General features: G+C 47.6%; 1 protein-coding gene across 7 annotated transcripts in view; it reads right to left on the reverse strand.

The window, feature by feature from the left end:
* Nucleotides 1-233: 233 nt before the first annotated feature.
* Nucleotides 234-21,670, reverse strand: part of RREB1 (ras responsive element binding protein 1) — a 125,773-nt gene continuing 104,336 nt past the window's right edge. For 6 of the 7 annotated variants that reach the window (XM_039869396.1, XM_039869400.1, XM_039869398.1 and 3 more), the window contains 4 exons: nucleotides 18,202-21,124; nucleotides 10,764-10,928; nucleotides 5,283-6,098; nucleotides 234-3,784 (listed from right to left, as the gene is read on the reverse strand). In XM_039869396.1, coding sequence (XP_039725330.1) covers nucleotides 3,270-3,784; nucleotides 5,283-6,098; nucleotides 10,764-10,928; nucleotides 18,202-21,124 — 4,419 coding nt within the window. In that variant the 3' untranslated portion in view covers nucleotides 234-3,269. The remainder of the gene's footprint in view (nucleotides 3,785-5,282; nucleotides 6,099-10,763; nucleotides 10,929-18,201; nucleotides 21,125-21,670) is intronic. The other variant, XM_039869399.1, reaches the window with a different exon arrangement.

The raw sequence follows: 21,670 nt of genomic DNA on the forward strand, positions 1-21,670 counted from the left end.
AGGAGTTGCTGCCCATAAAAAAAAAATTACTGGATTTAGCTGTTGCTAAACCAACTCGGGGCCTGCCCACTGGCCCTGGGAGAGCCCACCCTGTGCACTAGGGATGAAGTCATGACCACAGCCAAGCACGAGGGGCTGCTGGGTGATGGAGCTTTCGTGGGTACCAGGGATGTCTGTGCTGATGGTAAGCAGGGCAAGCTGACAGGATTACAGCAAATCACAGGACAACGGTGTGACAGGCAATCTGCCATCTTTAAAATATAACATTTATTGCTTAGATGGTTTGATACAGAACAGCTTTTCTTCTCATTTTGAATTTGGAAGTACTATACAACTGAATACAAAGAGGAACAAAAAGTACCAAAACCAAACTTGTGATTCTGTTCATGTGGCATAAACCAGTTTTGTACATAACATGTAGCAGCAGTTTTTAAGTTCCCTTTAGAAAAAATATGAATTCTACACATCTATTATTGTTTCCTGTTTAATGCATGGGCTGAAATCACTAGGATCAACTTCCTTCTTGAAGAAAGAGCGGAGAGGAAAGAGACGAACAGAGGGTTGAAGGTATGATGATTCTTTCTGAAACTGGCATCTGACTGTCACGTAGCTTCCCCGGGGCTGCTTGGAAGAAGAAGAGCCCTTTGGGTTTTTTGTTTTGTTTTCACAGCCAGTAGTTTCTTGTAGTGATTGAATCTCTGCATTGTGTCCACAAATCAAAGAGAAAAACAAAAGAGAAAAACTTGCACCTCAAAAAACTTTTCAAAAGATCCATATATATATATATGTATGTGTGTGTGTGTGTGTGTGTGTGTGTGTGTATACACACACACACATATATATATATATTTTTTTTTTTTCGTAAAAGCCCTGAGAGAAGGAGAAAGAGAATCAAACAAAATGTATGGAAACAAATTAGCTGGACATGCAAACTAAGCTATGATTCACCCAGAGTTTAAACAAATCACAAATTTCACAGTTTAATATTGGGGGTGGGGGAGCAGAACAACCAACAAATAATACATCTCTCAACCTCACTAATAAAATGTGGCAAGACCTTATTGACTATGAGGGTACAGATGAAGGCTAAATAAAGCTTTAAATCAATAGTGATTATTGCGAGCTGCAGCCCCAGCTGCATTTGCCAGGGCGATTCCTGCTACATCTCACTGCAGCGTAGAGTTAAGTCATGGCTTCTCCCCACATGTTGCAAGTTTTAGTGTGGAGAGTTGCAAAGAAAAACAAAACACAAGAAATCCCAAATAATAATAACAACAAAAATAACAACAATCATCATAAAAAATTAAGGGATGCATGAACTGGTTTTAACTGAGCAGACCACACCTGGTATGAAGTGATACAAGGGGATCATTGGTTCTGATGTGTATTCATCTAGAGTAAATAAAACCTCATTTTGAAACTGGTTCATACATCCCTAATACAGTTAAAAATCATATATACCTCAACATTTTTTCTTTCACATGCAAAGATATCACTTTTCATTATCTCAAGAACATCTATCTTCCTTTGAAGTCTGGGTGGTAGGATTTTGGCCACCAGAAACTGGTGAGGAAGTGGAGAGAAAAGGGTGTGTCTGCACACTTACACTCTGAGTGTCAAGGGGGAACACTTAGGGACAAAGGGCAAGGGTCCTGGGAGGGGCGGACAGGGGCTGGGGAGGCTCCCCCAGGGCAAGGCGAGAGGATCTGAGTGGTGGAGCAGCACAGGAGGCCCTGGAGTCACTAAGCCTCGGGCATCCTAGAGGTTCCGGCTGAAGGACAGGATGCCGAGCACAAGCTCAGCTACAGTAGGATATATTTCTTTTCACTGCTGGCGGCTACAGTGAGGGAAGTCTATTGCCTGCATAAGATGCTCACAGAAAAAAATCCTGCCTTTTTGCACCCAGGGGTTCAGGCTATTTCAGACACTAGAAACAACATGTTTATCACCAAGCACCAATCCCAAATCGCAGGAAGGTAAATATAAATCTACTTCTCATCTTCGACCTTTCTTGCATGTGCAGTTTTATTACCAGTAGTAGTATTTCCTTGCTTTGCAAATGACAGTAGCACAGGAGGGTAAGGCTTGGGCTGGGTCTGGCAGAAGACCGGTGAGTGACAGGTCTCCTTGCTGCCTGGCTTTCTCAGAAGCCCCGGGCACATGCGCCCTCACGCTCCCCTCTCTGAGCTGCTCCTCAGCGCATGTGGACAACTGCTCACGGCCCCTGCTGGATTCTGCAGTCACAGAAGAAAGGCTTGTCTAAGTACAGTAGAAGAGCTCCCACCCAAGTGGCGAGGAAAGCTGCGGGCAGACGCTTACACGGGGACCTGGGGACAGCCCAGGTCTCCAGGACAAATATTGCCCATTTGTTTCTGCTGACTGCAGAGACCAGCAAACTGATGAACTAAAAATAATAATAATAATAATATTAATAATACATATACCGAAAGGGGGGAAATCAGCTATATGACATCTGAGTATGTTCTCCATAGATTAAGTTGCCAGGGTTAACTCTTCTCTGTAAATTAAGAACAAATGTCTCGAGACTTGAACAGTAATAGCGTGTCTGACGCTGAAAGAGTGGAAACACGTATGAGGTTGCAGCTAGAATCCTTCCTGGTTTTGGCTTGAACCAAACTGGAAACCTTCATCAACCACATCCTGCAATACCTAGGACCAAATTTTAGCTCCACCATGTAGCAGACAAAGGAGAAAGAAAAAAAGAAAAATAGGGCTATCTGAGAAATGAGCATCTTATCCATGTTTCCTCTGGGAATTTACACGAAATTCACATCATTTTCTTCCAGTTATTATTGGCTGTGGGTGTCCTAGGGCATGTTTTTTTCTTCTGTTTCCAGCTCACAGAACAAATGTTACTATCACAGATTCGCAAGAACAAGCTCACACACACCAACACAGAAGGTAACGTTAATGCTTAAAGGAAAAGGTCCTCTCCAAATAATTCATTAAAATATCTGCTTTGTTTTTTAAAAAGTCAATACACTGTAACACCCAGGACGACGCTGAAGGGCTGGTTAAGTAGTTAAGGCACTCGAACTGTCCGTGCTGTGCTGGTCTCTCGCACGGGCACGTGTAAGGCTATGGCACCGAGCGGGTCGGCCCGCTCCTGCTTGGCTCCCTTCCTCCCTCTCTCTCGCTCTCTTTTACTCCCCGACAGCTGAAGGGCACTGAGGGACCCTCATGAAACAAGATTCAGGACACTCTGCTCTGCTGGTTCTCGTCTGCGTGCTGGGGGACGGGACGAGCCGTCATTCCACTCCCAGGAGTGGCGAGGCGCCATCGGCGGCGGCCAGCATGGGGCGGGCAGGCCTCTTGGCGTGCAGCTCCAGCAGGTCTTGCACAAGGGCTGCCGGGCTCTCCGGGTCAGGGTCACCCTGAGGCGCCTGCTCCTTGGGGCTGCCCTCAGAAGCGGCCTTGGGAGCGCTCCTGCTGGCTTCTGCCTGCCCGGTAACGGCTGTCCGACCTGCTGCCACCCTCTCCTCCCTGCGGCTGGCATCCTTGGCCAGGCTCTCCTTCCGGCTCCGGGTGACAGCCACGTGGTTGTTGGCCAGCAGGGCTGAGTCAGCCTCGTTCTCCGAGACGGGGTTGTTGCCGCTGTGGGTGGACTCGCTCTCACTGTCCTCCTCACCCCGCTCGTCCTTGTCACTGTCCTTCCCATGGTGTTTGGCATGTCTGGCTTTCTGGTGGACCCGCTGATGGCGAACCAGGCTGTGCTTCAAGGTGAAGGTTCGCTCACAGGTCTGACATTTATATGGCCTTTCTCCTGGAGCAACAGGGGAAAGAAATTGTCTGTTAACAGTAGGCTGCCAGTTACCACCTCTCTGTTCCACACAAGAGCAGGAATGAGAAAAAACCAAGGGGCAGTGGGTGACAGGGGCCTGGACACACTCCTACTCAAGGAAACCCTCTTATTTGTCTGAACTGGCAAAATGGAGAAAAAACAGATATGCCAGGGGCTAGCTATGCTTTCTCTCTTCTTTGCATCTTTTAACCCAGGTTTTTCACATACTGATCTAGGAACCAGTATCTCAGAAGTGGAAGCCTCAGAGACATCCGGACCAGTCTGAGAAGAATCTCATGGAAAGACAGCAGCAGCATCCCTCCCACAGGGACAGGCACCATTTGAGGGCTCTGCTGACAGTGGCACCTCCTAATTCAAAGGCACTAGACATGGTATGTTCTGTTATGAAGCAGCTGGGGCTTCCTTCTCATTCACAAACCTTGGGCTGTAAGCAGCTGAGACCACCACCTGCTAGGAACCCAAGAATATCTCTGTTGGGGGGCCAGCCCCAGAGCCCTCCAAATCCCTCAGCCGAGGGCCGAGCTGGCTGTACAAGGTGGGGGCAGGGTACAGGGAACGTGTGTGTGCACCATGGGCTGCAGCCGGAGGAAAGAGGAAAGCCAAGACCAAGATACAGGGCCTAGATGTTTTTCTTTGTGTGTGTGGCGGGGAGGGGGGAGGGCGATAATATGTTTGTATCTTCCGGCTTCATGAGTATATCTAGGTCTCCTTCTTTCTACCAAAACAATGGCCCATGCTGTGGAGTTAGTTTGTGGCCTCAACTCCGTAGCTGGCAAATTCCATGGGAGGTAAGGACATGTACAGAGCACAGACACGACGACAGGCCTCTGCGGCAACCAGGTGAGGACCCTGTTCAGTCACATCAGCCCAGCTGCTGCAAAGCCAGGACAGGAAAAGCCCCTCACAGGGCAGGTCTGCAGCGAACTTCCCACCTGAATTTGTAATAATGATGAAACAAACCCAGGTGTCTCCCAACAGAGCCCCACAAAGCACCTGTCCCCACTGCCTGTTCCCCAGGCCACACCCTACAGTCCTTACAGGTTCAGGACTTGATGAGCCACAGGCTCCAAATGCCCAGCAACCACATTCTTTTAGGTGCTTATATGAAGACAGCCATCATCCCCATTCTAGAGATAGGAAGACGGAGGCTCAGAGGGCTAAGCGACTCTCAGCGTGCTCTCAAGACCACCACTGCTGATGGACCACTCCACTGCCTCCCTGCACAGAGCCCGTTACAGGCACTACGAGAACTGGTTACATTCCTAGTTTAACAGGCACATGTGCAAGCTCAGGCACTGCTCTCTGGCCCAGGTTTCCTCACTGCTCCAGGGGAGGCTCCTCCTGAGTTTCATGGGTCAGAGGAAGAAAGGGGAAGCAAACTCACCTTCTTTAACAGGCTTGGGAACGGGTTCCCCTGAACCACCACCACAGCCCCTCAGGAGGCCGGGCCCGTCCTTACCTGTGTGGGACCTCATGTGCCGGGTCAAATCTTGCAGAGACCAGAATCTCTTGTTGCACACAGTGCAGACCTTCTTCCTCTTGTCTGCCTTGCTGGCCACACTTCGGGAGGAGTCTGTCTTTGGCTTCTTGTCATCGTCACTTTTTGAGGACTTCTTTTCAACCATGCCTTCCCCGTCGGAGGTGCCCTCAGCCTCCTCACTCTGCTTCTCCGCTGAGCCTTCGGACGTGGCCTCCCCTTCGGCCAAGGGCTCGGGCTTCTCCTCTGGGTCTAGGGCAGGGGTGGTGGGGACAGGCAGCGGCCCTTCGGCCACCCTGCCCTCACCCTGGCCCTCCCGAGGGAGCGTACTCTCCTCCCTGGGCTCCTCACGGCCATGGGCCTTCCTGTGGCGGCTCAGGGTCCCAAGGAACTTGAAGGTCTTGCCACAGATGTCACAGGCGTGCTTCTGGTCCTGCTGGGCAGAGCCTCCACTGCCCATGGCACCGGCATCGCCCTCGGCCAGCTTGAAGCCCATCAGCTTGCTGGCAAGGTTGAGGTCTAGGCTCTTGTTGCTGACAGTGTCTTCCTCAGGGCCATCTGCATCATCGCCCTGCTCCTCCACACCACGCTTTCCCTCAGGCTCCAGGGTCTCCTCGGCTCCCTGTTCCTCCCTGTCTATGGGCTCGGCTGTTCCCTGAGTCACCTCCTCTGCGGGGAGCTCCTCTTTGACCTGGCCAGACTCAGACACGCCCACTGATGATGGCTGCTCTTTTTCCCGAGAGGTGAGGTCCAGCACTTCGCCTCCTGTGGCTGATGTCTCCATGTCAGACTGGCTGTCTGTGGGAGCAAGCACAGGGGGCACGGGTTGAGACCAAATGCTACCGCACACGCCTCTCGCAAGGGCTGTTGTGACTCTCGGCTGGATTCCACCCCCGCCACCCAACAGAAGCCTGTATCCCAACCCCAGCAAGAACTTGTCAACGCCCTGAATCCTCATCACCCCAAACTTCCCTGGAGGACTCAGATGAATCTGGAGTTAACTTATTAAAGGCAGAAAGAGCCTCTACATATACACAAGCTGGGGTCACAGGGCTGACTGTGCCTCGGAACCCCTTCCACACACAGGGATGTTCAGGCCCCAGGAAGGTGTGAGGGACTGAGGGCAGCGCAGACAGAAGGGACGGCGAGAGAGGAAGAGTTGGTGCATTCCAAAGATTCGCAGCGCTAGGGAGGTTGAGGAAGCTGAGCTGTAAAAGTTATTTTTCCAGTGCAGAGATTATACAAACATGCAACATACACAAGACCACCCCAAACACCCCAAACCCCCAAATGTGATGTCTAACGAGGAAATGACCCAAAGCATGTACTCTGCGCTGTGGTACATGCTCTCGCCAGACGCCCAACTTCTAGGTAGAATTCCAAGGCAAAAGGAGACACATGCACACCTGTGGGCCTCTATGGCTGCTGTCGGGATTCTGTGTGGGGAGTGGAAACATTTCCTGTCTCTTGATTTGTTCCTAGCTGTCCACTCTCCACAGCAAAATCAGATGTGGACAGTCCACCACCTTCTTAAAGGACGGCACTGTGACAATACCACGACATCAAACAGATGACAATTTTCATTAGAAACACCATCTTTTTTTGATTCAGGGTGAACAAGGGCTTAATGACTTTTGAATTATATCCTATAACAAGGAAGCTGTCTGCTGAGACCTACTATTAAACTACAGATCCGGTGGCCAGTTTATTAGGCTGACTAAACTCACTGTTTCACAGCAGATAAATTAGATGCGCCTACCTTACGAGAGATCCCTGATTACAGTGTGTGAGCCAGCAGATTCATGCACCCTATCTGGACCCTCACTTGATGTACAACAATGTCCGTCCGTGTCCATCACTCTGAGTCACGTGCTCGATTATCTGTCATCAAGGTGGTCCTGGGACTGGGGGTAAAGGAGCTGGCACTGCCCCTCCTAGGGTCACATCTGCCTGGGGCTTTTGGCTTATCTACAATCCTCTGCTCAGCACTTATATCATTTCCTTGGTTTTATGCTGATGGCACCTTTTGGCAGAGATTGTTTATCTCAAGAGATTTCAGAAAAAAATAATTATGGTGTGAATATAAAATTTCTGACAATGATTTTTGAAAATTATCTAAAAGCTTAAAGATGAATCCTGAGCTATACACACCAATGTCTAGGCTATATTCTAAGGAAAAAGTAGATGCTCATTTTCTTGAATCATTCCAATAAGGAACATCTATTAAATGGAATTTGGTATAAATTCTACAATAAAAATATAAAATGCTCCGTTTCTTATTTGTTGGCTTTGCAGTAGTTGCATTTTTAAAAAGAGGTATAATCTCTGGCTACTTCCAATTTATCCCAGTACATTCTAGGTTGTTTCTCTTATTTTTTTTTTCACCAAAGAATACAGATTATTTTAAAGTTTAACTGTAAGACATATTAAGATGATCTTGGGAAAAGAAAAATAATGAATTCTGAAACAAAGATCAGATTGTTCTTACTCCTAGGCTCTTCTTTAGTGACGATAATGGAGAGATTCACCCTAAATGCAATGGAAGGGCAACTCACTACACCTCTGGGGAACGAAAGGGGCTTGGCTGTGCTCTACCAAACCTCCACTAGGGGGGGCTGTTTTAGCAGGGCAGCCTACGCCCTTCAAATTCCAAGCAACCTCAACTGATTTTTATTAGTGATTTTTGGGGACAATACACTTAACTTCTTCTCGTTATCTTCTGAATACCCAGCTTATAATATCAGGTCTCATTTTGATCCCTGCCCTTCTCAACAACTCACACTTCCAAATGAAGGTAGCCGAGCTGATGACTTTTATAAGCACTTCCTGTGGTGCAGTCCATGCCAGCACATAGGGTTCTGGGCTGGTAAGGGTTGCCACCATTCAGGGACAGTTTGAACACCTCCACATTTACGCTGATTTGAAGAGTCATATGTAGGTGCCCACAAATACAAAGGCTCCTATAAGCACCAGCAGAGAAAGAAGCACCAGTATTCCCCAAGGGCAAAGTGGGCCCACCTCTCTGCCCACAAGAAAGTAAACAGTTTCATTTTAACTCTGAATGATCTATATACCCCTTTAAGCTACAACTGCCTCAATTGTAGTATTGTTAGCATTTCTTTGGGGGAAAAATCTAGGGTAGGTTTTCATGAAAGACCTGATGTAATGAAAAAGTCAGACATACATTATAAAACACATTTAGGGATTTTAAGAAAATGCAACCCAGGCATATAAACCTAGAAACCCCCTCAAGAACTTCCTTGGTCATTTCCTGCCTTTGCTTTTTTACGGTCTTCCTGTAAGGCCTCACTTTTAACCTCATGGGAGGGAGGCCTGAAGGAACCCTTCGCCCCTCCATCACGCTCACCTGGCTTTAAAAATTCTCCTTGAAATCACTGAACTTCACCTCCCTGACCCTTTTTTCCCCTTCTTAAACCCCAGTCCTCTTTCTTACCATGGATTGTGACCACAATTAAACCAAACATATATTTTCTCTTTGCCGGTTTCACATTACAACTTTCAGTGAATTCTCTTTTTCCAGAAGCTTTGTCCCTTAAAGAAAACCTACGGAACTCCTGCAGCAGGGCAGAAGTAGGGAAGGACTTGGAAAGACAAAAACTCTTCACTACAAATTTAAAAACTAAATACACCCACAATGTAAAACTAGGTGCTGAACCGAAGCCAAGACACAGATTCCGATTAGCTTTGTGTCTGCAGGCTTCTACTACAGCTGCCCCCTCAGAGGTCGGCAGGAGTCCGGTGTTTGGCGTTCGTCCTCATGATCAAGAAGTGGAACCCAAAATGTGCATCCAGCATATGGTTATTACACTTTAAGACCTGTCTGCAAACTTGGGAAACCAAGGGGCCCCCTTGACTATCTTAGATAGCCACTGCTCTCCCTTCCTTTGGGACCAGTACAGGTAAAAGAGTCACATAGCTGCTTTCTAAACCAGATTGTGAGGAAATGTGCTAGCCACTAGGTCACACGGTGCCCACTGTTTAAGAGTGATCGTCTGCAGCAAACTCAAGTTCTGCCAGCATTGCTGTGGGTTTCCTGGGGGTTGAACAGAACAGATCATCCACCGCCTTTGGCTCAAGTGGATTCAAGTCACGGCAAAATTCTGTGGGCGTCCACATCTTTCTTTACTCACAGATCCTGGCAATTTATGTGGAAATGGAAGCTAGGGGTGGAGCCAGCACACTAGTCTACATTTTTATACCTTAGAGGGTTTGATCTTAACTGAAGGGCCTGGCAGTTCAAGGACTTGTTTCACTAGGGTTCAGTGGGAGGTGCAGGGATAAAGCAGAAGGTTCTGGATCAAATCTTCTTCCTGGACATGCTACCCATCCAGATGCACCCCTCTCCCCCCGTAACTGAGATAAAGAAAGGGGGCTGACCCTTTAGTCTACAGTAACTGGGGGGTAAGGGAGGGGCAACAACTCTCAGACAACGCAGAGCCCCTTCCCTACCCAATTCTGAGGGAGAGAAGCACAGGACTCAATTACAATCCTAGAAAAATACACCTGGGGAAATCTCATCTGCTTCAAGTAATCAGAAAACGCCAAGCTTTCAGGACTTACAGAACTGAATCCACACCTATACAACTGTTACTAATCAACAGCCAGCTAGCTGTGTGTCTAAGTGACCTGCAGCAGCCAATTTTTAGACTGTGGAAACGGCGAGTGTACTGAATAGAGGACATGAGTAAATACAGAAGCTACAAAAAAAAAAAAAAAAAAAAAAAAAAGGTGGCACGAGAGCACTGGCAGCCGTTAATGTAGCTCAGTGGGCTGGAGGAAGGAAGCGCATATCAGCACAGAAGAATAATACCCGGATTCAGGTCAAGCAGAAATGTGATTAAAGAAAGGACATGCAGAGTGCTTTTTCAAACAAGGCAAAAAAAAAAAAATTTTTTTTTTAATAACTGGGAAGAGTTATTGAAAAGAAAAACACTCCCAACTCCACCCTGCCCCTCCCTGTCAAGGGCTGGGCTTCTAGTTCCTGCAATACCCTGACATCTGGGAGCCCACCCCTGCTCTGCAGGATGCAGCAGAGGCTGGGGTTTGAGAAAACAACAGCCCAAGCCTTTAAGGTTTCACATCCCTTTTAGTTGGGTTCCTACCAAGAGCTAAATCTGTACACCCTCCCTCCTATCCCACCTCCAGCAGGGCCCAAAAACCTGAACAAAGGGTTCTGCTGGAGAACGACAGATCTTCCCTAGTAGCTCAGAAAAGCAACCTAGGGGCACTGTCATTGTTTCCCACATCCCCATCCTGCTGTATGCTCCTAGTGCTTGGCAGGGCCCAGTCTTCTGGACTGTGGAGTCCTACAGGGAGGTGGCAAAGGCAGCCCTGCCATGCTTGGAGGGCTGGAGTTTGCTAGGCATCTAACCAAGGCTATGGAAGCTAACCAACTGGCCCTCCTCTCTCCCTCTCCTCCTCTCCATCACCTGGAGGCACTACCTGTGCTATCATGGGGTCCAACATCACTCTCTTTTGACTGGGGGATAAGCCCGTTTCTTCTCAGGGAACAGTTGTTAACTCCGTGTTTGCGCAACTGGTGGCGTTCACAGTTAGATTTGGTGGAAAAGGAGGCGTCGCATTTTTGACAAGGGAAGGGTTTCTGACCTGAAGCAGGAAAAAAAATAGATATTTATCTGGCTTTCTACTGCAATGAAAAAGAAAGTCGCTTTCGATTCACTCTCCTGGGATTATTGGCATTTGTTTCCCCCCTCCTCCACCACGTTTTTTTTTTTTTTTAAATAAAGCACATTAAAAAAAATACTGAGAACACCAACAAGTCAAATGATCATCTTTCCTTAACCTGAGTAGATGGAATGAACGTTTTGATTTCAAAACACTAAGTTAACAACGAAACCAAGATACATATGTTTAAAGTAAAACAGTATTACAATTAAAAATCTGATATAACAACAAAAAGTACATAGATTTTAGGGTACAGCAAGAAAACACCTGTAGTCTGTCATAAGTTGAAGACAGCTTTTAATAATTTCTGGCCTGGCAAATGCTATGCATTCTGGAAAATCAAATGGGATGCCCAGCCCTCCGGGAGAAATCGGGAATCCCCTGCATGTCTTCTAAGGCCGGTCCCCTCTTCCAGACCTGGATGAGCCTGGCCTCCCACAGAGGGCTGGAAATAGTGAGTTCTGACCTCTCAGGAAATCCTCCTGTCTGACTTGCTAAGCAGTCCTGCAGTGACCTCTGCCCAAGGTCACCGTGGCCCTAGCCAGCAAGTCAGAGGAGGCCTGCCCACTACATGAAAGGATCTTTGTTCCCCTGCTCTAAGCTCTTGCTAGTAGTAAATAAGTGACCAGCAAAAACTGAGTCTGTGTTAGGAGATCATATCCTCCACTCAACAGACCTGCATGCGAAGAGAAATCACTGACCAGCCCCCAGTCCTACCCAACTCCACTAATGGGGTTACCTGTTGAGGAAGAACCATGCCCCTCCTTCCACCCAGGAGTAATCTGCTTTGGTTTGCCTATCCTCTCCTCTTATTTGGATTCCTTTGTGATGTAACACGTTTCAAAATGCAAGCCAGGCTCCTTTGCAACTTGTCCCATTTTTGTTTGGATGAGTGTCAGGGGGGAAAGCAAGAGCCAGGACAGAAAGTGTGGACAGAAACAGGGAAGGGAAGTGATCAGATGGGCCTCAGGAGAGAGAAGATGGGGGTAAATTATTCACTATCACTGGATTCTTCTGTTTCCCCCCAATTTCCAGATTCTAAGGTCCCAGTTTCTAATTTTACAGGGGAAAAGGTTTGTGTACTAACAAACCAGAGTTTAGAGCTGCAGCCCAGTATGCTGTCTGGTAACCTTGGGGTTGCTACAATCCCAGTAGCAAACAAACAGTAATTTGAAAAGGTATATGCACCCCTAGGTTCACTGCAGCATTACGGTTAACAGCCAAGAAATGGAAGTAACCTAGATGTCCATCAATAGATGAATGGATAAAAAGATATAATACACACATACAGTGGAATATTATTCAGCAATAAAAAAGAATAAAATCTTGCTATTTGCGACAACATGGATGATCCTAGAGAGTATCATGCTAAGCAAAATAAGACAGACTAAGATAAATACCATATGATTTCACTTACATGTGAAATCTAAAAAACAAAACTAATGAATAAATAAAACAAAAAGACCCACAGATACAGAGAACAAGCTAATGGTCGCCAAAGGGGAGATGGGAATAAAAAATAATAACCAAAAAAATAAAATAATAAAAATAAGGCATGACACTAAATGCAAATATATCAACCCAAATTGGATTATAGACGAGGAGGAAAAAAAATAGCTCAAAGGACATTTTGGGGTTAACTAATGAAATTTGATTATGACTGTGGATTACAGGGAAATAAACACTGGCAGGGAAGTCAACCTGTGCAGTTCCCTCAAAATACCAATCACGGGGCCTTTGGCCTTCTGTTTAGATTACTATGGAAGCACAGGTGCACAAGTCCAGGCACTCACTGCTAATGGATAGCATGGGCCTGGCACTTGGGCTTCGCAGAAGGAAGGACTAGCATTAGCATTAGCAGTATTAGCAGCAGCAACAGCAGCAGAAGCATTGCCGCGTCACAACTCCAGAAAGTGCCGTTCACACAGAGTACACTGGTGTGCAACCCAGCACCGCCAGAATCACCAACCCGCCAAGTTAGAGCATCAGCATTAATCAAAGAAAGGAAGCATTTATTCCCTCCTAAGCTAAAAGACCCTTTCAAGTGATGGTTCCTGAGTTTTTTAAGAATACGAATGCCTGGAACAATCAAAGACCAGGGAATTAGAAACCTGGGGATAGTGGAATCAGAAATCCAGGAACCCAGCAAGTGTACCTGTAAGGAGTTCCACAAGGGCCTATAGTATAAAGAAGCGAACCCACTGACCGCTTTAAAGTTTCTTTACAGAGCTCAGTAGGCGTTTTCTGCTAAAATTATAACAATGACCATGTTTTAAAAAATTACACTTTTACGTGAAGACTAATTTTAAAAGTGTTTTAATGTTCATTGTGCACCCTCCAAGTTATTTTTGCTTTCCACTAAAAATTGAAAATAACAGTTAATTATTTGGGCTCTGTTTTAGGTAAGAAGAAAATGCTTTTCCTTTAGCATTTTATTGCCAAGAGGCAACATCATGGCTTCTCTGAGTCAGGCCAGATGAGAAGAAGAGAACTAGGCCAAAAGATAAACAAGTCAGAAGCTGTGACTATGAACTATGACACGATTCTCAATTTCAAATAAAACAATTGGTTTCTTGCTTCTGCCTATTACATGATTTACTCTGTAATTTTCAAGTCGGTAAATGTTTCACTTTTATAGCTGCTTTGGACAGCTAGGCTGATGTCCCATGATGAAGATTCGTATTAATGCTAAATTCAGAAAACAATTCAATGACACCAAAGTATTGTATCAAATTACGAAGATTCCTAAAGCGACACTAACGGGAGTCTTTAAAAGTTCTTATTTCACTACATACATAAGTCTTACATTTTAAATAGCAGTATACTCTCTAGATTGCACCATAGGAAAACATAAACTTTTATTATTTTATAATCCTATAGGTTTTAAAAAAACTTAATTGGTAACCTATATAGAAAAGTATCAAATGATTTGGTAACTGGCACAAATTAACTCCTTAGCAGAATGTTTTTAAATGTACCTGTAACTCTAAGGAGTTACCGTTGTGTCAAAGACCTAAGACAGCCCCTCTACTTCCCACTTGCCAGTTTTCATTCTCATAGAACAGTCAAGGAAGAGAAGAATTTTATACTAAAAGGAATTATCTGGCAGGCACTGGGGCAATGAGAGTAGAAGGAAGAACAATGAGAATAATAAGGTTCATGATGTGGGTTCATGCCTCAGACTTCTCTCCATCACCCCTCCACCCTTGTAGTGAAGGTTTCTTTCTTTATTTGGCAGAGGTGCATATGCATGCAGGGCTGGCGGGGTTAAAATGGCCAAAGCTGCCACTTAAGGAAGTTAAAGGCAAACAAACACACCTGGTATCAGAAGTGATTGCCGCACTTAGGTTTTCACATCTTATGGATTTCAACTATGATGCCTGTGAGTAGTGGGTAGGGAAGGTAAATGGGGAGGGCCCCAGACTGGCAAAAAAATGGAGGGGGGGCAGTGCGGTTAAAACCAATCATGAGAGAATGAGTGAGCCAGGGCTCCCAGAACGTCAGAGCTGGCAGGCGTCTCAGATATCACAGGGTCCCAACTCCTTCATGTTATGAGGACAGGGTAGACATGGGTTGGCTATGTTTTTCTGGCACTCACACCTCTACTTGTGGCCTAAAAACACATGAGATGCTCACAAAGGGGAAAAGGAAGGAACAGTGGACTGTCTCCCCTAAAGAGGCAATACTGTGCAGGCAGAGAGAGGTAAGGAATCAGGAAATGTCCCCAATCAACAGGCCGCTGTGGGCTAGGAGAGGGGTAGAAGGAGGAAATTCGGTTGTGTGTGGAGAGCATGCCAGGGGACATGAAATATGACAGCCAACACCAGCTTCCTCATAAGACGCAACTCCTAGAACCTGAGCCATGCAGACAGGGTTGAAACCAGGTGCCCCTAACCTGCAGCAACAGTGAACCCCTAGCTGGACACTTAACACCTGTTCTACTCAATGCTGCCTGTTTGGAGGGTGGGGTGGCCTGGAAACTCGTCTATCACAAAATGTACAGACATTATGATAATGTTCGCCGAGTGGCTAGGAGAAGACTGACTCTCAAGATAGACACAGTTTGCCTAAATATAATCTAAAACTGGACACTGCTCATAGCTTCTGGCTGGAAAGCAGTTAGATTTTAATGCTACGATTAAAAAAAAAAAAGAGTACCTCTTCTCTGTATAACACTTGTTCACAGGATCATTTCAGAATTCATGTTCAATTTCTCTTAATTACTCTTAGTGTGAGCCTTAGTCTCATTTCAAAGTTCCTGGAGGGAGCATGTCACAGAAAGCTGGGGAGCTGGGAGCCAGGCAGCTCAGAGATTCTTCAAAGCAGAGTCGCCTACCAGGAAAACATTGGTCTGTGAAAGAGGGGGTGGATCGGATGACTTCCTAGGCTCTGTCAAGCTCTCACACTTGAATAGAAAATGTTCTAACATAGCACCAGACATAGCCAAGCACTCTATAAAATGATTTTAACAGAGGTGATGCTGAGACTGTCACTGGAAGATGAAGCAGTGAAACACAAAGGAAGTTAACAGAGCCCAGTGAGCGCCAACTTCATGTTTATGTGTGTGGCTAATGCCATTCCGTAGTCATTAAGTCTCTGATTAATAGTATTCTCGTCCATAACTTCATGTTACCTTTTTCTCAGACCTCTTCCCAATCTTCCACAATGGGACATATGAGAGGAAGGAGGGATGCCCTGTACATCTTCAGATAGAGGACCAGCAGCCACACCATCCTGACCATGGGGCAGCTGCAGGTATCTGGACCCTGGCTTTGAACTCTAGCTCTACTGCTCACTGTTCATATGATCATAGGCAAGTTACTCAGTCTTCCTAAGCCTCCATTTCCTCAGGACAAAATGCAGACACCACCACTCTCGTGAGGTGGTCATAAAAGACTGGCTCTGAAAGTTTTCTCTACCAACCCTGAATATTTCCCTCATGGGTCAAGGCCTATAACCCATTCACTACAAGAACATAGTGATGATGGGATGTCAGAGACAGGGCTGAAACAGATACAGGCTACAGCCATCAACGGTAGAGTAACAGTGAAGGGAGAGGTAGGAGAACATCTGTATTATTTACACCCACTCTGCCCTGCCCTGTCTTCAACAAACCTTCCATCTTTCTTGCCCGCTTTCAGATGCTACCAAATTTTAAACCAACTAGGAAATTTTGGCATTCAAAAGCCAGGCAATCAAAATGACTGGATTCACAGGGGGAACTTATACCAGGCATCTGCAAAGACATGGGCACAGCTCTTGAAAAGGAATCCTGGCTATGCCAGCCCTCCTGAGGAGACAGTTGGTTCACCAGGAAAAGAACGTTTGGGAATGAATAGCCTTATCTGAGGAAAATGTGCACAGGCTCAATCTACTAAGCACAGGACTCCTAGCTGGAGGAAGGTGGTAGGGAGGCTGGGTGATGGCAGTGGGAGTGGGGAGGGTGAGGCAGGGCAAGAGTGACACTCATCATCAGATCCAGACCTTCGGCTTTCTGAAAAGTGAGAACAGAAGTACTTCTCCAGACTCTGCAGTTGACAAATAGGTGTAGCAAGAGAGATGGCTGTGTGGGGCACTTTCTCTTTAAGATGCAACCTTTCTGAACTGCTTTCCTTATAAGAACTGTTATTTTACTTCGTCAGGCTTAAATGATTTTAAATGGAAAGAAAATGATGGCCTGATAATGCAGCATATACTTTACATATCTAGAAATTCTGGTTCTGGTTAAATGAACCTCTATGGACAGGCACGCTGGACTGTCACCTTTGGATTCTTGGATGCAACGTCCTACACCACACCAGAGAGAAATGCTGCATCTGTGTGGCAACCAGCCTCAGAGAAACTCCACAGCTTGTGCTCCCTTCCCATCCCCTCTCTGCACATTCTCGTCCATCTCCCATTCACAGCAACAGCTTTCCTCTGTTGGCTTCTCCAAAGCATCAAGTGATGATCAACTCTGACTGAAGCATTTCAACCTGTGTACACAGCGTGGCTCACACCCAGTTCCCACCACCTCCTCTCACTACACCGTCATAGGCCTCCTAATTACCTAGGGTTGTCAGACTAAACAATTAAAAATACAGGTTGCCCAGCTAAATTTGAATTTCTGATAAATACCAAATAAATTTTTAATCTACCCCAAATATTGCATGAAAAACATGTATACTAGCAAAATTTTTGTTACTTAATTGAAATTCAAATTTAACTGGCATTTTGTATTTTATCTGGTAATTCTATACCATATAATTCTTTATTTGGTTTTAGGTCATACCTTATTAATAGTTGGGTTATCCAAATATTATCTAAAGGTTAAGGATCTCACCCAATTTATCTTAGTTCAATGATATGAATCTTGTGTGAATAATCAGTAACAGAATTAAGATGAGAGTTGTATAGTCTTTTGAATATTAAAAGTACCTGGTATAAAATTTTTTAAAGTATATTTATCTTAAACTTCTTTTTAAAAATGAACATATGGAAATTTACATTTAAAAGATACTTTGAGGCTAACATTTTGGTAATTTAAGTCTGTTAATTATATTTGTGTGTTTCTCTAGAATAGCACAATTTTAGTACAAATAAAATTTTTTTGAAATTCTAGAACTATTCATCACTTATTTTCACAATAAACAGGGGAAGATGTGACCACTTTAGTAAACTGAAAAATAACTGTAAAATTTGTAATATTTCCCTTTAAAAATACATGGCAGTCAAAAGAACTTCACAAAATGTTGAAAATTTTAAAAGATGTCTTGAGAATACCAAGATGCAATTTATTATAAAATCCTGGCCGAATATCCTGATACCGAAGTTCTACTTCTCTCTAGCTGTCTGCTGCGGGTAATCAAGTGGATAATCTTGCTACCCTCTCCAGAAGGGGTAGGGTGGATCCAGTGAGTGAAACCTATGGGCCTAAGACCATTTTTCACCTAAAAACACTTTACTTTTAACACTTCCCTTCACCAGCAGCCCCCCGAGGGCTCAGACAATATGAACAGGTCATTCTGGTTACCTGAGCGCAGGGCCCCACCAGGCAAGCCCGCTGCTTCTGAGACCAAGGAGGAAGAGAAGCTGGAATGGGGCCGCGGGACAAAGGTCCCACGCTTTCGACCCCCCTTCTTGTTCTCCCTCACTCTGGCCAGGGGCCAGGCTCCCTGCTGGGAAGTAGCACTCATGGCCTGGCAGGCCTTCTTACCAGTGTGTGTGAGCATGTGCCTCTGGAGGGAGCTAGCCCAAGGGAAGACGCGGGGGCAGTGGGGACAGTTGATCTTCTGCAGGCAGTTGGCGTAGGAGTTCCGCTTTGCCCTCAACAGCTTGTCTTCTGGGGGGCTGCCCTGCTCTTCATCACTGGGTCCATTTTGGTCAGTGGGGGCACCGGCCACCTCATCCTGAGCATCATCATCCTCCGTGGTCTGCAAAAATGGACTGAACTTGTTGGTGTCCGTGGTGGCCAGCATCTTCTCGATGCTGGCAAACTCGCCACTAGAATCCAGGTCCACCCCGCCACTGCTGGCACGGGGCCGACTCCTCAGTCCCTTTTTCCGGCCCCTCTTCTTTGACAAACTAGCTGGCCCCTGCTCAGTGGGCGAGGCTGCCTCTGGACTGTTAACAGCAGGGGGTGAGTCGCTGGATTCTTTTCGGCTGGTGATATCAGTGGGAGCGGTGGCAGCTTTGGGGATGGTGCTTCCTAAGCTGTCTGAAGCTGTGGTGTTACTGTTGGTGCTTGTAGGCCCTGGGTCAGCCACCTTGGTTTTCAGCAAGGTGGGGGCCGAGGACACGGATGAGATGATCTGGGCAATGGAGGCCAGTGGGGGCAACTCTTCTGCCACGGGGGGCTTTGGCAAGAGCAGGGGAGGCTTGGGGCGCAGTGGCCGCAACAAGGCTGGGCTACTTATGAGAGTGGAGTTGCCCAAGATGGGGGAGCTGTTGACGAGGGCTGATGAGTAAATGGGGACAGCAAGCTGAACGGAGCCCTGCAGGGGCTGAGCATGGGCTTCCAGAGTGCTGGCTGCCAAAGCTGCTGCTCCTGCAGAGGCCACAGGTTTTTCTAGGATCCCATTGGGCCCCAAGGTCACTGGCAGGGCTGGGCATGGTGGTGGACAGGGGGAGGGTGGCTCCCTACTCCCTGGTTCCTGCTCAGGCTTCTTGGCTTCACTGGGAGCAGCCAAATCCTTGTCTCCTCTCCTGAAGTTCTTGGGGATGGACAGGTCAATGGGTTCCATGGAATAGTCATAGGGGGCTGAAGAAGAGGGGCTCAGAAATAAGGCTGCGTTTTCCTGCTTTACTTGGACCAGGGCCAGGCCCTTCTGGGAAAAGTCCAGGGGCTCATTAAAGTCCACTGTGAAGTTGCTGGCGGGCTCCAATTTGACCGAGACGTGGTGAGGCGGTGGTTGGGTGGGGCCTCCATGAAGATAGCCATTCTGGGACTCCAGGAAGGTGGCAAGGGGCTTTAACTCTCCAAAGGCCCCGTCTCTCTCCTCCATCCTTCCAGAGGCCTCAGCCATCGGGGCCTCCTTGGGGCCTAGGCCATCGGCTGCCAAGATGTAGCTTTCAATGTCGTGTTCCGGAACGTGCAGGTGCTGCTTAAGGATGTGGTGGATGCAGTTGCGCTTGGCTGAGAAGGCGGCGCTGCACTCCTTGCACTCGAAGGGCTTGCGGCCTTTGGGGCAACCGCCCAGGCCGCGGCCACAGTGTGTGCGCATGTGAACGCGCAGGGCGCGGTAGTGCTTCAGGTCCTCTCCGCACAGCCGGCACACGGTATCCGGGGAGCAGAAGGCATCCACCATCTCGGCCGCACTGCTCGTCACGTACTCAATGTTCTTCTCAATGTCCTTCCGGGTGGCCTTGAGGTGCTTCTTGCGCAGGTGCCGCTCGCAGTTGGCCTTGACGGTGAAGGGGTAGTGGCAGATCTTGCAGATGTAGGGCCGCTCACCACTGTGTGTGCGCAGGTGGCGGATGAGCGCGGCCTTGTCGGCGGCGATGTAGTCGCAGATGTTGCACTGGTATGGCGAGATGCCCAGATGGGAGCGCACATGCGCGCGCAATACCCCCGAGAAGGCGAACACCTGGTTGCAGAAGCGGCAGGGGTAGAGCACCTTGCGCATGGCCGGCGATTTCTTGCTGCTGGGGCCCGTCATGATGGCCTTGAGGTCCCCCTCCGTTATCTCCTGCTTAATTTTGGCCTCCATGTTCAGGGGCAGCAGGGCCTCAATGATGCTGTCCTGCTCCAGCTGCGTCTTCATCTCGGCCTGGCCTGGCAGTTCCACTCGTGGCTGCTGCAGGAAGAGCTGCATGGCCGTGTTTGGCTGGGCCCCGGACTTGGACTGCAGCAGGTGGGTGCTGGAGGCCACCTCCACCGAGCCTTTGAGGAGCTTCAGGGGCGGCGGGGGCAGGCTGGGGCTAATGCAGCCCGGGGAGGCCTGCTGGGCATTGATGAGAGGAGGGGGCGTGGAGGTGGCCACCACCGTCCGAGGTGTGACCAGGGGCTTTGGCTTCAGAGGGGGCATGTGTTTGAAAATCGCCTGTAGAGGGGTGGCAGGGGCCTTGGAGAGAGGCGGAAGACTGATCTGAGGGGGCGCTGAGGCTGCCATCTTCAGGATCTGCTGGATGTCAGCCAGCTCAATGGCAGACTCGCCAGAGATGGGCTTGACCACAATACTACTATCGGGCTGGATGATGAAGCCCTTCTGGAAGGGCTGCAGGGACAGGTGCTTCATGCTCTCCTTGGTAGCCGGGAGCACTGTGAGCGAGCCACCCAGGGAAGCAGCTTCAAAAGGAGACAGCCTCAGCATGTTGGTGCAGCCGGGGTCCTGAGGTAGCTGACACTTCAGTGTCTGGAGCTGTATTGCTTGGTTGTCATCTGGTATGGGTTCCTCGACCAGGACGGGCCTGATGTCTTTGGTGTGCTGCAGGCCCAGCAAGGCCAGGAAGACCTTCTGGTCCAGGGCGTCACCAGGCAGGGTCTTAGCTTGCAGCCTTTCCTGTCCCTGGTCCGCAGCGACGTGGGTCTGCTTATGCAGGGCGAGTGAGGAGAGCATGGGGAACGCCTTGTCGCAGATGTCACAGACAAAACGGTGCTGCTCGCTGATGCACCTTCGCAGGTTTGTTTCACACCAGGCCTGCAAGGAAACCGGGTCAGCAAAAGCAAGGAAATAAAGAGGAGGATTTAAAAATCATCACTAAACTGAGATGCAGGAAATATCTGTTGTACAACTGCCCCAGTGTCCAGCCTTTCTCCATAACATATAAAGAGCTGACCTTTCCCTGCTTGCTAACTCCCACGAAGGATAAGAACCACAAAGCATCTTAAGAATCCTGTTTGCCTGATGAATGGCATCAACTCCCAAAGTATCTCAGCAGAGAAGCGATGCAGTGGTTCTCTGCTTCTCTACTGAGAAGCGATGAAGTATGGTTAAGTAATACTACTACGAAGGTAAGATTTTCTTTTTAAAAATAGGTACCCTGCAAAACTAACTGATGGGGACTACCTACCATCAGTGGAGAACCAAGTACCTCTGTTATACTGGGTAAGCAGGCATGGACTGGGAAGGGGCACGAGGGTGTGCCACCCGGGGATTACATGAGTGTACACGTGTGCCTACATATAAGCACACATACGCGGAATAACTCATTGAGCTTGAGACTTATGCACTTGAAGAATTTCA

The sequence above is a fragment of the Pteropus medius genome, unplaced genomic scaffold (assembly GCF_902729225.1).
Source record: "Pteropus medius unplaced genomic scaffold, Ma_sr-lr_union100, whole genome shotgun sequence".
Taxonomy (NCBI): domain Eukaryota; kingdom Metazoa; phylum Chordata; class Mammalia; order Chiroptera; family Pteropodidae; genus Pteropus; species Pteropus medius.